The 13,742-nt window shown below is 49.9% G+C and overlaps 1 protein-coding gene across 4 annotated transcripts in view; it reads left to right on the top strand.

Moving 5' to 3' along the window:
• Positions 1-12,338, top strand: part of LOC101795545 (E3 ubiquitin-protein ligase ARK2C) — a 46,659-nt gene extending 34,321 nt beyond the window's left edge. The window contains exons 4-8 of one of the 4 annotated variants that reach the window (XM_027448907.3): positions 3,835-3,964; positions 4,966-5,070; positions 5,634-5,729; positions 6,885-6,991; positions 8,091-12,338. In XM_027448907.3, the coding sequence (XP_027304708.3) occupies positions 3,835-3,964; positions 4,966-5,070; positions 5,634-5,729; positions 6,885-6,991; positions 8,091-8,208 (556 nt within the window). In that variant the 3' untranslated portion in view covers positions 8,209-12,338. The remainder of the gene's footprint in view (positions 1-3,834; positions 3,965-4,965; positions 5,071-5,633; positions 5,730-6,884; positions 6,992-8,090) is intronic. The other 3 variants (XM_027448908.3, XM_038169461.2, XM_038169462.2) reach the window with 3 other exon arrangements.
• The last annotated feature ends 1,404 nt before the right edge of the window (positions 12,339-13,742 follow it).

Here is a 13,742-nt window from a genome sequence, read left to right as displayed (position 1 = left end):
TATAGTTTTTCCCAGTAACAGATATAAAAACTTTCCTCTAATGTGTTATCACCACATGAGCAGTGACAGCGCTCACTCAGAGGCAGGGGATAGCAGGCAGCATTGTGGGAAGCAGGGATGGAAGCTGGGGCCGAAGGTGATCGGTTATCTTGGACAGCCAAGCCTTGGTTAAAATCTGGTGAAGGAGAAAAAATCTCCCTTTAGTTCCATCGCTTGTTTTCTGCATAGGCATTTGTTGATGACTATTCAGCCTGTTTTCTTGCCCTTATCCCTCAGTTTTTGGTTGTTGGCAGCCCATGTACTGTAGGCATTGCAGTTCTTGAACCTCACATCTGAACATCAAGATGCTGTACAGGCATACCTGTAGCACAAGGTAGAAGGTGATGGTTAGTTTGGGTTTTCTTCAGCTAATGTGCTCTGGTTGTTCATCCCCAAACCCTGGGAAAACACCATTCCATGAAGTATTCTGCTTTTGGCAGGCATTAGGAGGCTTTAGGAGCCTCTGTATTGGGTTTTAAGGATCCAGTTGCACCACTGCACAAACAGTTCAGCAGTGCTGTTGTTGCAATTACTTGTGTAAGTTAATAATGCCCATTCTTCTTTGTGAAATCCCTTCAACCCCTGGTCTCAAAGCTCTCTGTGGATTATAACATCTGTTTTGCAAGCAGGGAATATGAGCAGGCAGAGAGGAGATGACTGGGGTCGTACATCAGGCCAGTGGCAGGGCTGGGATGAACCCAACATCTCCTGATTTCCAATCGAGCCTTCTATCTACCGGGGAACCATCTCAAGCAACTGGATAAATCTCCAAAAATGTGATACGAGAGCTGGAAAATGCCCGGTCCTGTGGATTCCCACCCTGGCTGTGTTCCTGCCTGTCTCCTGCTGTGTTTTATCCTCTGCCAGGTTTGGTCAGTCCAGGATATGGCTAGCACGCAGCCAGCACACAGCCAGTAAAGACAGACCCTCTCTTTGCTCCAATTTGATGTGGGGGGACTTATTAGAGCGCATGTAAGCATTGGAGTTATTACCTAGTACACAGGCCATGCTGGATAAGGGATTTTTGCATTTAGAATCATAGAATAAAATTTACTGTCCTCTCATATCCATTAACTGCTGATGGGCAAACTGCTGTTGTTTCACAGCTGCTCCAGGACACATCTGGGTTGCTCCTAACAAGCTGTGGCATTTACTGCTGCTGTCCTCTGTGGAAAGAAAAAGAACTTCAGGCCGAAATGAGGAGCAACCCTTGTGCTCTAATTAGTTTTGCTTTGACAAATGCGAATACAATAGTTATCAGAGCGCTGGCTTTTGTAATTACAATAAAGTGAATGACATTCAAAGCACTTGTTTGCTGAGAAACTCAGTGGCTGGAGAGACAAGGGAGCAGCTAATTGGATTACAGACAGATATATAATGGATAGATGCTGTGCTAGGTCTCCTCCCATCCCATCCATACAGGGCTGGAATGGCGGTTCCGCTCGAGTGGGCAGCCGAGCTCCACCACAGCTGCTCTCTCACTCCCCCTCCTCAAAGAGGAACGGGGAGAAAATACGATGAAAAGGGCTCAAAGGTTGAGATAAGGACGAGAAAATCATGCAATAATTATTGTAATGGGCAAAACAAACTTGGCATAAGGAGATAGTAAGATTTATTGCCTATTACTAACAAGCTAGAGAAGTGAGAAACAAAGGAAAGAAACCAAAAGCACCTTCCCCCCCCCATCCACCCTCTTCCACCTCCTCCCCCCGAGCGGCGCAGGGGAACGGGGGAATGGGGTTTATGGTCAGTCTAACAGCGCTTCTCTGCCACTCCTTCTCGGTCACTCTCGTCCCCTGTGCTGTGGGGTCCCACCCATGGGACGCAGTCCTTGATGAACTGATCCGGCATGGGCTTCCCACAGGCAGCAGCTCTTCCAGAACTGCTCCAGATATGGGTCCGTACCACGGGGTCCATCCCTCAGGAGCAAACTGCTCCAACCTGGGTCCCCCATGGGCAGCAGCTCCTGCCAGGTCACCTGCTCCTGCGTGGTCTCCTCTCCACGGGCTACAGGTCCGGCCCGGAATCTACTCCGGGAAGGGTCTTCCACAGGCAGCAGCCTCCGTCGGTGCAGGGCCACCTGCTCTACCCTGGTCTCCTCCACGGTCTGCAGCGTGGAACCCTGCTCCACCGTGGTACTCCATGGGCTGCAGGGGGACATCCTGCTTCACCATGGTCCTCACCACAGACCACAAGGGACTTCTGCTCCGGCGCCGGGAGCACCTCTCCCCCTCCTTCTGCACTGCCCTTGCTGCCTGCAAGGCTGTTCCTCACTCCCTTCACTCTCCCGGCTGCTGTGTGGTGCAGCATTTTTTTCCCTGTCTTAAATATGCTCTCACAGAGGTGCAAAACAACATCGCTTATTGGCTCGTGTCATGGTTTAACCCGGCCGGCAGCTAAACACCACACAGCCATTCGCTCACCCTCCCCCTCCCTCTCTGGGACGGGGGAGAGAAATGGAAAGTGAAGCCCGTGAGTTGAGATAAAGGCAGTTTAATAAGACAGGAAAATAACAATAACAATAACAATAACAATAACAATAACAATAACAATAACAATAACAATAACAATAACAATACAATGGTGATAATAGTACTACTACTAATAATATGTACAAACAAGTGATGCACAATGCAATTGCTCACCACCCGCTGACTGATGCCCAGCCTAACCCCGAGCAGTCCGGCCCCCTCCCCCCGGCTAGCCACCCCTAGATATTGTTTAGCATGACGTCAGATGGTATGGAATACCCCTTTGGCTAGTTTGGGTCACCTGTCCTGGGTCTGTCCCCTCCCAGCTCTTACTGCACCCCCAGCCTGCCTATTGGCAGGACAGAGCAAAAGGCTGAGATGTCCTTGGCTTGGTATAAGCATTGCTCTGCAACAATGGGTCCGTACCACGGGGTCCATACCTCAGGAGAAAACTGCTCCAACCTGGGTCCCCCACAGGCAGCAGCTCCTGCCAGGTCACCTGCTCCTGCGTGGTCTCCTCTCCACGGGCTACAGGTCCGGCCCGGAATCTGCTCCGGGAGGGGTCTTTCACAGGCGGCAGCCTCCATTGGTGCAGGGCCATCTGCTCCACTGTGGTCTCCTCCACGGGCTGCAGCGTGGAACCCTGCTCCACCGTGGTACTCCATGGACTGCAGGGGGACATCCTGCTTCACCATGGTCCTCACCACAGGCCGCAGGGGACTTCTGCTCCGGCGCCTGGAGCACCTCTCCCCCTCCTTCTGCACTGCCCTTGGTGCCTGCAAGGCCGTTCCTCACTCCTTTCACTCTCCCAGCTGCTGTGTGGCGCAGCATTTTTTTCCCTGTCTCAAATATGCTCTCACAGAGGCGCAAAACAACATCGCTTATTGGCTCGGCTCTGGAAAACAATGGGGCCCTTACCAAACATGGGGCAGCTTCTAGATACTTCTCACAGAAACCACCCCTATGGCCCCCTGCTACCAAAACCTTGCCACGTAAACCCACTACACCAGGTTGAGTTACTGAGCCTGGGGAACAATCAGAGCTCGCAAGACACTGCTCTGCACTTGGCAGTGTATATCCTACAGCTCTTGACCCCAGCTAGCACAAATGCTAAGTGGCATAAAATCAACCCCTTGCTCCTTCATTCTGCCTTGGTGGAGGGAAAGGTGATTGCTGAAATCCAAGGATTTCAAAGCAGAAGCATCACCTCAGGTTGAGACACCCATGGCAGCTCAGAGCACTCCCCTGCCATGAGCATGATTTATCATAGCCCGTACCATGCCACCAGGCAGCCACAGCTCCATCTTCCTCCTCGTGCCTGCAGGGACCTCAGTGTCGATGCAGGACTGACTCACGCCCAGTTCCAGGTTCGGCCAGTCCCTCAGCCCTATCAGCATTACTTGGCTACACCTCGGATGCAACATTTCCCCAGAAGCACATCCTTAACACAGATGGTAAGTGAAACTCTTTTACTGAGAAATGTTTTATGCATTGTCTGCCAGAAGGCAGTCAAAATAAATGCTACTATCTTTCTGTCACCTGTCTTCTGCAAATCCTACTTATCTCTGGCCATGGAAGGGAGTGCCTGAAAGGATAATGTTCCATCTTTGCACTCTGGATTAGAGAAAGGAAAGAAAAGCTTAGTTGCTCTGGAAAGATTTGGTCCATCACCTGCAGCGCACTCACAAGCTGGTCTGCAAAAACCTGGGAGACTCAACAATTATTAATAATAATGTTATTAATGCAGCAGTGAAATTAAGTTCCCAGGGCTCCCTGCATGCAGAAGGACTGGTGCTGGGTGGCACTTCCCGAAGATCACACCCAAAGACCATCCCTCATCACGTTTGCCATCTTCGTTGGCCTTGATGCCACCTATTAAAGTTGTGTGTGACCTGTGGCACAGGTGGAGCTGGGGTTTGATGTGAATATGGTCTGACCAGGGTCATTTGTTGGTCCTTCTCGTGGCAGGGAGCTGCATTTGGAGCTGAGCCACCCAGAGCCCCGCTCATCCTTAAAGCATCCTCAGAAATCCCATGAGGGTGCTCTTCCCTTGTGCCCATAGTCCGACCCTGACACCTGCACACTACAGCAAAGCTTTAAATACCAGAGCTTGGATGAAAAGTAATCAATGCATTTAAAAATGAAAATTAAATCTCTTTTTAAGCTAATCCATGTTGAGAGTTTGGAGTTGCAGTGTTATGGATGCTATAGGAATAATTATAACAGAGTTTATTTGACATTTTTCTAAGACATGCAAGTTTGTAGTTATTATTTATAGGAGATCTACTTATTTTTTTTTTAAGTTATTAATCTACTCATTTTTTGGTTATTAAAAGACTTCCATTGGGGAAGGTGTCAGTCTGCTCTTTCATTTTCAGTTTTTTTAAGCACTAAATTTAAATCAAGGTATACGAGGGATTTCTTTGTGCTAGCACAGGTGGCTCTCTTCTTGCAGGTTGTTCATGAAATCAGAAATTACCCTTATCCTCAGCTCCAGTTACTTGCTCTTCAGGGACTGAACCCAAGCAGGCACATGTTGGCTGTGCAGGAGAGCTATGAAGTATGTATCTTGGGAACTGCAATTATTAACTTTTTAAGCCCTGGGAATCCATGCAAGCTCTGGCATAAACTCATAAGACTGCCTTATGGTTTGGCAGTCACAGATGGGAATGAGATTGAGACCTGCAGCCATTTCAGTAATAACCACGAAGCAAAAGATGTTGGGTGGTTTAGTGAAAGATGTTTTATTCCAGAGTGCCTGGGTCTGGCTCTGGCTGACTCTGTCTCCCTTCATGGCTGTATACGAAGTCCTCCAGTTCTATGGGGTTTTGTTTTCTGACCTGCCAAACAGAGCTCAGACTCCACCCCAATTTCTGAAATATCCAGTATCCAGCTCTCAGCTCTGTGCCTTAAGTCCACAGCTATTGGCCCAAGAACCAGGTCTCAGATCCACCACTGAACCATGCCTGATTTGGGTTCAATGAGCATTTCCACCAAGGAAAGGGCAGGATGGAGCCTTGCTCCTTGGCAGGCAGACACTGGGATGGCGGGACCTTGTGCTCCTCCACCAATGCCTCCCATAAGCAATGCTGATTCCATTTTGCTGCTGTTCCCATGCTGCAGGAGCTGCTGCAGCTGGAGGACAGGCTGGGCAGCGTAAGCCGGGGTGCCATGCAGAACACCATTGAGAGGTTCACCTTCCCCCACAAGTACAAGAAGGTGAGCTCCCCAAAACCACAGCATGGCTGCCAGCTGCCTGTAGCTGGCCAAGGGTCGCGTGCATGGAAAGGACAGAAGGAAGGGCTTTGGTGGGTTGCGATCCTCAGGGTTGGCAAACTGGCAGCGCCAACTGAAATATTCCCCGAAATGGACCATGAAATCCAGAATTGGTGCTTTAACATCTTGTGGGACTCCTGGTTTGACGCAGTGGTGTAGCTCAGCTCCCTATTTCATGCTTCTAGGCTAGGAAGCTGCAGGCCAAATTTTCAAAAGGGTCTCAACCCTTCTCCCCCCATCTGCACCTGGTAAGAAAGTGCCCACACCAAGGGGGTTTATGCATGGAAACCCACCCCTTTCTGCATTCAGGTGACACCACAAGGGCACTTGCTCCGTGGTGTGGGGGGAGCTCGCCCTCCTTTCACTTTGCAAGGGGCATCTCCTCTGTTGGAGCTGAACTCTTGCCCTTAAGGAACCAGATGACAATTTTTGGGGTTGTGCTAATAGAAAATGGAAAAATTGCTCATTTGGGTAGAAATGTCATGTTTGTCATCCCCAGTAACAATAAGTATGTTGCATTGCCCACATTAGAAGGGACTCAACCCCTGCTGCACTTATCTCTGACCACATCTCCAGTAGATGCAGAAAAAAATATATTATTTGGAATGGGTGCATGGGGGGGAAAAGGACAGGAAGGAGCTGGCAGGCCAAGTGCTGACCCATGGTGCAGCATGGGACTAAGCCAGTGGCCAAGCTGGCATGGGGCACAGTGGTTGTTGCCCTTGCTGGCAGTGGTGACCCTACACATTTCGGAGTCTGCAGGAGAAGCACCCACCAAAGGAGACTGTGGGACCATCCCTGCAGCATGGAGGACTGAGGAGGTGGTGGGGTTGTGCTGGGGCAGCAGCGGACAGGCTGCTCCTTGGGGCATTGCCATCAGCCCCACTGCCCCCAGTTCTGGGAGGAGGTGTGTGGACCAGCAGCGTGCTGGTGGCATCCTCCTCCCCACTGGCTGTTTTGGCTGGGCTGGCTTCTCCAAGCTGGAAGATCTGACTGATAGATGAAGCTCTTATTATTTGCCTTCCTGCAACTACCAAGACTTGGTAGAGCATTAGAAAATCAAGTCCCAACAAAATTATGTCTTTAAACTTGCTGCAGAGAAGACCACAGGAGGGCAAAGCTGAACAAGAAGATGGAGAGAAGTTGGACACTGATGAGAAATGCACAATCTGTCTGTCCATGCTTGAAGATGGAGAAGACGTCAGGTATGATCCTTCTCTCTGCTCCACTGCCTCTCGGTGACATCTGAGTTGTGCTTATCCCAATAACACTGCTGTGCCTTGGTGGGGCTGTTATTGCAGGGTTTAGGAAAGCACATGCCTTTTAGTTGGACATTGGTATGGGCCATAGGCAGGAAGTGCAGGTGGGCAATTTTCACAGGATCTCCTGGGTTTGGAGCACCTACTTCAAAACCATGCTGTTGATTGTCCATATGTCCTAGGATAATGGGTGCCAGGCCTCAGACAGCCATCTGGAGCTCATGGACATCAATGTCTTGCCTTTACAGATGACCGAAGTATGATAAAATGGAGCCTGTGTGTCAAGTACAGAGGAATGTGGCTTGTGTCTGGGATGGAGCTGCTTTCTTATAGAATAAGTGAGATCTCTCAGCCTGAATGGTCACAGCAAGCCATCCTGGGTTACAGCACAACCCCTGCTATCAAGGTCCCCAGGCTCTTGTCAAAACTCTGCTTGTCTTGTCAAAACTGCTTGTGACAAAGGATGGGGACAAGGAATTGGAAAAGGATGAGCTGTGGGTGGGCAGTGCATCTGCACTACTTGGTCCTGCTCCTTGCCCCTTAGCTGCCTTAAGCCATCACAAAAAGCTCTGATTCTTTTGCTGTGGACCCTTGTGGCTTGGGATCCCTCCTGGTTCATGAGAGTCATCAAAGAGATGACAAATAGCTGAAAAGCAACCACATTCCCTGGGGCGCACCAGACACCCAAGTAGGAGCAGTGGAGACCCACCTGACTGCTGGTGAGCCACAAGGATCAAGAACCCAAGTGTGTAACTTGACACTCCTGAAAGGTCAAAAGCAGCAGCCAGGGTAGATGGTCACTGCAACAACTCAGCTCAGAGGGATGTGGGATTTTCTAAGAGGTTTTAAACAAGAAGGACACCATCTCTGCCCTACTGCCCCAGGGTAAGCTGGTGTTGCTGGGGGTTTAGGCAGCACCAGTGCCACTACACTGATGCTTCCCCATGTTGAAGGCAACCCTGCCTGCAGCTTTCTGGATATCCTCAGTCCCCTGGACCTCCTCTAACCACACAGTCCCTAATGGGTGGTGCTTCTCTCTCCACAGGAGGCTACCCTGCATGCATCTCTTCCACCAAGTGTGCGTGGACCGGTGGCTGGCCACCAGCAAGAAGTGCCCCATCTGCAGGGTGGACATTGAAACACAGCTCGGCTTGGACAGCTGAAAGGACTGGCTGGACACACCATTTTCCTTATCAGGTCATATGGCCATAAACCCTTGCAGCAAAATTTTTGCCTTCTGAGCCATTTGATTGAGAGGAAAAGTCTGCAGGCATGTTAGCGAGGAGGAGGAGGTGGCAGTACAATATCTAGTGGTAGGAGATATTGCACATACACAGGATATGGCCACGGTGAAAGGGAGCTGGCATTCCCAGAGCTCAGAGACCCCATGCTGCAGAAGATTTAGTGTTGAACATGAAGGAACTAGTTGTGGTAGTCTGGCCTGTCAATCCTGCATTTCATGAGGATTGTATATATACCTCTCGAATACGTACATGTTATAGGGGTCCTTTAGCTATTTCTATGGATGGCAGCTGGAGCATTTTAGCTTAAGAAATGTTGTGTTTGATGCCCTACTCATCTTGTGGTGGACATGTTGCTGTTACCTAATTTACAACAAATATTTTTTTCATAGATTCCTTATTTTGGTGCCTGATTAATATATTGCAGAGGGGAAATGAGAAGGTCAAGTTTTCCCACCCTTGGGGGGAAGAGGCGAAAAAGCAAAATCCTGTTTACAGTCAGAAGGGTTGCGCTCTTTGCCTCAGGCATGTGTGCTTCCTTTCCTTGCATTTACAGTGTTGCAAATTTAGAGACGCTTGCAAAATAAAAGAAAATTGGGAATGAAATGAATGAAGCAACAAGAAGAGGCTTCCCTATAAGCTTCCTGCTTTTCTGCTGGTGCTGGATGCTTTCTGGAGGGGCACAATATTGAGGTGGATGCTGTTTCTTTGCTTTCCGTATCTTAACAAAGTAGCTTGTGTCATGGTTCCACCCGAGTGGGCAGCCGAGCTCCACCACAGCCGCTCTCTCACTCCCCCTCCTCAAAGAGGAACGGGGAGAAAATACGATGAAAAGGGCTCAAAGGTTGAGACAAGGATGAGAAAATCACGCTGTAATTATTGTAATGGGCAAAACAGACTCTGCATAGGGAGATAGTAAGATTTATTGCTTATTACTAACAAGCTAGAGAAGTGAGAAACAAAGGAAAGAAACCAAAAGCACCTTCCCCCCCATCCACCCTCTTCCACCTCCTCCCCCCGAGCGGCGCAGGGGAACGGGGGAATGGGGTTTATGGTCAGTCTACAGCGCTTCTTCTCTGCCACTCCTTCTCGGTCACTCTCATCCCCTGTGCTGTGGGGTCCCACCCACGGGACGCAGTCCTTGATGAACTGATCCAGTGTGGGCTTCCCACAGGCAGCAGCTCTTCCAGAGCTGCTCCAGATATGGGTCCGTACCACAGAGGCGCAAAACAACATTGCTTATTGGCTCGGCTCTGGTCAGCAGCGGGGTCCTTACCTAACATGGGGCAGCTTCTAGATGCTTCTCACAGAAACCACCCCTATGGCCCCCTGCTACCAAAACCTTGCCACATAAACCCACTACAGCTTGGCATGCCAAAATCCAAGGCAGGCCATGGGCTGACTCTGTGCTTGCCATCTTCCATACTGCTTTCTCCCGTGAGCCAGAGGTTGGTTGGCTTCAGCATGCCGTGTCATGGCCCCCCTGGGGTTAGACACCTCCAAGACTCTTTGCTGGTCCAAAATGCTGGTTATGGAGTTGGCTTCTGTAACTGTGCTTTGGGGTGTAATTGCTCAGAAATAAGAAAAGGAAGCTCCAACAGGACAAAACCCAGTACCGGATGATTTGGGGAGATTGCTAATGCTGTGGCTGGGCTGGGATAGAGCAGCAGCCAAGCTGCCCTGCTCCTGTTCCCCATCCCAACTCACAGAAGAAGGGGAGCAGGGCCTTTTTATCACACACAGTCACCCTGCTTCACCACCTCCCTGGTGAGAAATCACAGCGTAGATTAAGCAGACATACAACAACACAGGTGGAAGCCTTTCTTTCTTTTTCATTTTTTTTTTTCCTTAATACACTTGGGCTCACAGGCTGCGGGGTCAAATCTCTTGGAGCAGAGATTGCAGAGATCCCTCTCTGATAATGGGACAGGAGGAATCGTTGCTCATGAGGAATCACCAGTGCCATGGGTGTTTCAGTGCAGGAGGGGAATGCCAGTTCTTGAGAGTTTGCTGCCTTCTGGAAGGGCTGGGTTTAGCCCTGTGCCAGAGCACTGTTATACACATATGTATTTCACTCCATATCCATATGGAAAAATAGGTGATTATTAAAACGAAACCTAATTTACCAGTCTCCATTACAAAAATGCACAAAACTACATCAGGAGGCAGTTCTTGAAGGCGTGGACCATTTTGATCCAAGCTTCCCCTGAAATAAAGACATCAGCTGCAGGGACCCAGATTAAAACCCTTTGGTGAACAGGCATTCACAACAAAAAAGATTTTTTTTTTTAAGACTTTTTTTTTTTTTTTGTAACTAGGGAAACAAAAGAGAGATGCGGAGGAGCCAGGGGAATGAATTCTGAACTTTATATATTTATAATGCAGATGTGGTGGAGCTGAATTGTGGCTTCCCCAAGCACCCATTCTGCTGGAGCCAAGCGATGCTCTCCATGTAGAAATGATCATAAATTGCTATCTGGTAGATTTCAGGATTCCCATGAGCTGTAACAGGAAAACACTGACCCTGAAGGACTCGCAGAGATTATTAATATTTTTATTTTTGCCAACCTGGAGAAGAGAGTGACAGAGGGGGTGTGGGGCTGCAGGAGACTTTCTCCCCTCTCACTGTGCCTGAGCGGAGGAGGGGGCATGGTGACATATATTTACCATGGTGACATTTATTTGCCATCTGTGAGTGATGGCTTCACAGTGGATACAGCAGTCCCAGCCCCGATGTCCAGAGCGATGTGAGCTCCTTGCAGCAAGGAGTGACCCATCGAGATGTGTTGCAGGAAGAACGGTCGAAAACACGACAGACACTTGTATGGTCAGATCATGCTCTGTTTTATTACCCGAATAGCCTGACTTTTATAGTAAACTTAACTGGGGTGGATAGTGTCTCACACAAGATAATTGGTCAAAAGCACTCAGACAAACAACTGCACGAAAACAACCCCACCTCCAAGAAAACAACCCCCTTGTGATTAGCAGTCACGTAGAACTTGTCCTTGAAGTCAGCTGCTGGCAACAATATTTTTCTAAATTCCTCAATCGGGTGAAGTGGGAACACTGTCATGGGAACTTCTCATAGTCGTCCTGGTAGCTTGGTTTGCTCAGCTGCAGCAAGCCATGGGATCTTTGCTGTTTCAAAAATCCCTCAACAGAGATGTATGGGACTTGCTCCAGCAGCAGCAGATTCAAGCAGAATTAAAAATAATACTAATACTACTATTTATATGTACTGCCCTCCCCTTCCGGCCCCACCTTGCCAGGTGCCCTTACAAAACAGGTTTGAGGCCCTGGAGACTGAGAGACCAGCAACTGAGGAAGAGATAGAAAGTGTTCCCAGGAGGATGCCTAGGGCGAGGAGGTCGACTCCACGCATCAGGACTGCCTCCACCAAGAAAGACAGGAGGGTGATTGTTGTGGGAGACTCTGTCCTTAGGGGAACAGAGGGCTCTATTTGTCGGCCTGACCCTACCCGTAGGGAAGTCTGCTGCCTCCCTGGGGCCAGGGTCAGGGACGTTGCCAAGAAAGTCAAGCGCCTGGTACGGCCCACTGACTACTACCCGCTACTGGTCTTTCAGGCTGGTAGCGATGAAGTAGCAAAAAGAAGTCCGGAGGCGATCAAAAGAGACTTTAGGGATTTGGGGCAACTACTTAGAGGATCAGGCGCACAGGTTGTGTGTGCCTCTGTCCTTCCGATAGGGGGGATCGAAGCTGAAAGGCGTGCTGTTCGCATAAACTCGTGGCTTCGAGACTGGTGTGACCGGCAGAACTTTGGGTTCTTTGACCACGGGAAGGTCTATGCTACGCCGGGCCTGATGGCACCGAATGGGATGGGCCTCTCTCGGAGAGGGGTAAGGATCTTTGGCCAGGAGTTGGCAGGGCTGATAGATAGGGCTTTAAACTAGAGTCGAAGGGGGAAGGGGCTAAAACCAGGCACGCCGGTGAAGACCTAAGTACGCTAGAATCAGAGGGGCTGTGTGCCAGTGAGGTCCTTCGGTTAGATCCACAAGGTGCTGAGTGTAAGGAGACGCACCTGAAGTGCTTCTACACGAATGCACGCAGTATGAGGAATAAAATGGATGAGCTAGAAGTCCTGGCCCAGTCCCGCAACTACGACATCATCGGCATAAGCGAAACCTGGTGGGATGAGTCCTGTGACTGGGGTGTTGCGATAGATGGTTACAGGCTCTTCAGGAGGGACAGGCAGGGTAGGCGAGGTGGTGGGGTGGCGATGTATGTGAAGCAGGGGCTGGACTGTGTGGAGCTTCAGGTCGGCGATGGCAAAGTTGAGAGCCTCTGGGTAAGGATCAAGGGACGAACGAATAAAGGGGATGTCGTTGTGGGAGTCTATTACAGACCGCCTGGACAGGACGATAGCGCCGATAAATTATTCTTTACAGAACTAAGAGAGGCCTCGAGATTAACTCCCCTTGTCCTTATGGGGGACTTCAACTTGCCAGACGTTAACTGGGAGTGCCACACGGCTGACACGAGCAAGTCCAGGAGGTTCATGAAGCACCTAGATGATAACTTCTTGGTGCAGGTGCTAACGGAGCCAACTAGGAAAGGCGCTCTCCTTGACCTGTTGCTGGAAAACAGAGAGGGTCTGGTGGGAGATGTGGTGATTGGTGGCCGCCTCGGTCATAGCGACCATGAAGTGGTTGAGTTCAAAATTTACGGTGACAGAAGGAAAAGTGCCACCAAAACCTCATCCCTAGATATGGGGAAGGCGGACTTCAGGCTGCTCAGGGAACTAGTCAGCAAGGTCCCCTGGGAAGCTGCTCTTGAAGGCCTTGATGTCCAACAGTGCTGGTCACTCTTTAAGCGATGCCTCCTAGAAGCACAAGATCAGGCAATTCCTAAATACCGCAAGTTAGGCAGGAGCGGCAGGAGGCCGGCGTGGCTGACCAGGAACATTCTGATGGAGATTAGGCGGAAACAGAGAGTGTTTCGCTACTGGAAGGAGGGCCAGGTGACATGGAAAGAATACAGGGATGCTGTTCGTGTTTGTAGGAAGAAAATTCGTGTGGCTAAAGCACACCTAGAGTTGAAGCTGGCTGTGTCTGTGAGAGAAAATAAAAAGGGTTTTTTTAGATATGTGAATGGAAAAAGGAGAACTAAAGAATACATAGGGCCGCTCCTTGATAGGGAAGGTCTTCTCACAGACGATGACATAGGCAAAGCAGAGACGCTTAACGCCTTCTTTGCCTCTGTCTTCAATGCCGATGATGGGCTTCGGGACCCAGCATGCCCTGAGCTGGAGGACCGGGACGGTGGGGATGACAAACTCCCAACCGACCCTGAACGTGTGCGGGATTTGCTACTCCACCTGGATCCCTACAAGTCCATGGGTCCGGATGGGATTCATCCCCGGGTGCTGAAAGAGCTGGCGGACGTCATCGCGGAACCTCTCTCAATTATTTTTCAACGATCCTGGGAGTCTGGAG

The sequence above is a fragment of the Anas platyrhynchos genome, chromosome W, assembly GCF_047663525.1.
Source record: "Anas platyrhynchos isolate ZD024472 breed Pekin duck chromosome W, IASCAAS_PekinDuck_T2T, whole genome shotgun sequence".
Taxonomy (NCBI): domain Eukaryota; kingdom Metazoa; phylum Chordata; class Aves; order Anseriformes; family Anatidae; genus Anas; species Anas platyrhynchos.
The sequence above is the reverse complement of the archived record's forward strand: the minus strand, read 5'-3'. Positions and strand labels throughout refer to the sequence as shown.